We start from the raw sequence: 1,974 nt of genomic DNA, 5'->3' as shown, positions 1-1,974 counted from the left end.
ATAAAATTAATTGTTGGTAAGGCGGGTACCAGGTTGAGATTCATTGGGAGAGTCCTTAGAAAATTTAGTCCATCAACAAAGGAGGTGGCTTACAAAACACTCGTTCGACCTATACTTGAGTATTGCTCATCAGTGTGGGATCCGTACCAGATCGGGTTGACGGAGGAGATAGAGAAGATTCAAAGAAGAGCGGCGCGTTTCGTCACAGGGTTATTTGGTAACCGTGATAGCGTTACGGAGATGTTTAACAAACTCAAGTGGCGGACTCTGCAAGAGAGGCGCTCTGCTTCGCGGTGTAGCTTGCTCGCCAGGTTTCGAGAGGGTGCGTTTCTGGATGAGGTATCGAATATATTGCTTCCCCCTACTTATACCTCCCGAGGAGATCACGAATGTAAAATTAGAGAGATTAGAGCGCGCACAGAGGCTTTCAGACAGTCGTTCTTCCCGCGAACCATACGCGACTGGAACAGGAAAGGGAGGTAATGACAGTGGCACGTAAAGTGCCCTCCGCCACACACCGTTGGGTGGCTTGCGGAGTATAAATGTAGATGTAGATGTAGACACACACACGATTAATGGTGATCATCTTGTGCTTACCTGGACTCTGGTGTCTCCGCAAGCAGTGTGCTGACCTCTATGACATCTTCTGGCTGGGTGCGCACTGCGTCAGCCCAGCCCTGCGTGGCCATCACTTCATGCGTGCACCCCTTTATGTACGAGATGGCGGACTGCCTCAGGCCAGGGCAGCAGTGATGCACAGCAAGAACAGCTGTGGCCGCCGCATTGTCCACAGCCAGTCCAGCGGCCAGCTGCTGCTCACACCGAGCCTTCAGGTTAAGCACGCCATATTTATCGGCTGCAACTAGTAATTGTGCAGCCATGCTCGCCAGCTGGGGGGCATGGAAGGTATACATGAATGTCAGTAGCTCTCTCAGCACCGGTCCGTCCACATCTGTTATGTTGACCAGGCCACTGCCTGACTCCACCATGTCGTGGCGAAACATCGCGGCAAACACGGGGCTCCCGGTAACTAGGACGGCTGTGTGTGCCACCAGCTGTGTCTCCCCCGCCGCCAAAGTCACCATGGAACCTTCCCCAGCATCTAGTAGGCCACCCAGGTATGCAGGTGTGCTGTCCTGAACTCCCTTCCCGGCTGCCATGGTAGTTGATTCTGAAACACGGCAAAACTGAACAGCACTGTCGTTACGTAACACCATCAACAAGTTTAGACCTGTATCGATCGACAGTTCGTTAAAACTGTAATATATCTTTGTTGTGTAATATTGTTGCAACAGGTGAAAAGCTACAAGTATTTGATATCACAATTTTCAAGGTTTTCAATTTTGTTGCAGCATCCTAATTTTCCACAAGATGTCTTTAGAAATAGAGGAGACCCAATTTCTTCAATTTGCAGCTAAGTGCACAAATCTTGCTGTCTTTCAAGATGAAGCAGCTTAGTGTTTTAACATACCATCAGCATCGAGGTCATCTGAGTTTGGGTACAAACTCGGATTAGCTAAGGATGGGGAAGGAAATTGGCCATGCTCTACTTCATTCTAACGTCATTTACATTCAATCGAGCCACAAATTACTTTAACAATGGTTCAAATGGCTCTGAGCACTATGGGACTTAACATCTGAGGTCATCAGTCCCCTAGAACTTAGAACTACTTAAATCTAACTAACCTAAGGACATCACACACAACCATGCCCGAGGCAGGATTCGAACCTGCGACCGTAGCGGTTGCGCGGTTCCAGTCTGGAGCGCCTAGAACCGCATGGCCACTGCGGTTGTCTTTCTTTAATAGCACATATGTGAAATTGTCTGAACTCACTTGAGTTTGTAAAATGTAAAATATTTATTGAAATACAACAATTTTTGTAGTACCTATAATACTTTGTTGGAAATGGGTTTGTGTTATGAAAGAAAGATATTCACGAACTGTAATTTTAAAAAAGAACAGTTTCTACAAT

The 1,974-nt window shown here is 47.2% G+C and overlaps 1 protein-coding gene across 1 annotated transcript in view; it reads right to left on the bottom strand.

The window, feature by feature from the left end:
- The window catches only part of LOC126108980 (serine/threonine-protein phosphatase 6 regulatory ankyrin repeat subunit B-like), a 30,436-nt gene extending 29,204 nt beyond the window's left edge, over window positions 1–1,232 (bottom strand). The window contains exon 1 of the mRNA XM_049914380.1: window positions 598–1,232. Within this exon, the coding sequence (XP_049770337.1) occupies window positions 598–1,217 (620 nt within the window). The 5' untranslated portion in view covers window positions 1,218–1,232. The remainder of the gene's footprint in view (window positions 1–597) is intronic.
- Window positions 1,233–1,974: the final 742 nt, after the last annotated feature.

Source organism: Schistocerca cancellata, chromosome 11 (assembly GCF_023864275.1).
Source record: "Schistocerca cancellata isolate TAMUIC-IGC-003103 chromosome 11, iqSchCanc2.1, whole genome shotgun sequence".
Lineage (NCBI taxonomy): Eukaryota > Metazoa > Arthropoda > Insecta > Orthoptera > Acrididae > Schistocerca > Schistocerca cancellata.
The sequence above is the reverse complement of the archived record's forward strand: the minus strand, read 5'-3'. Positions and strand labels throughout refer to the sequence as shown.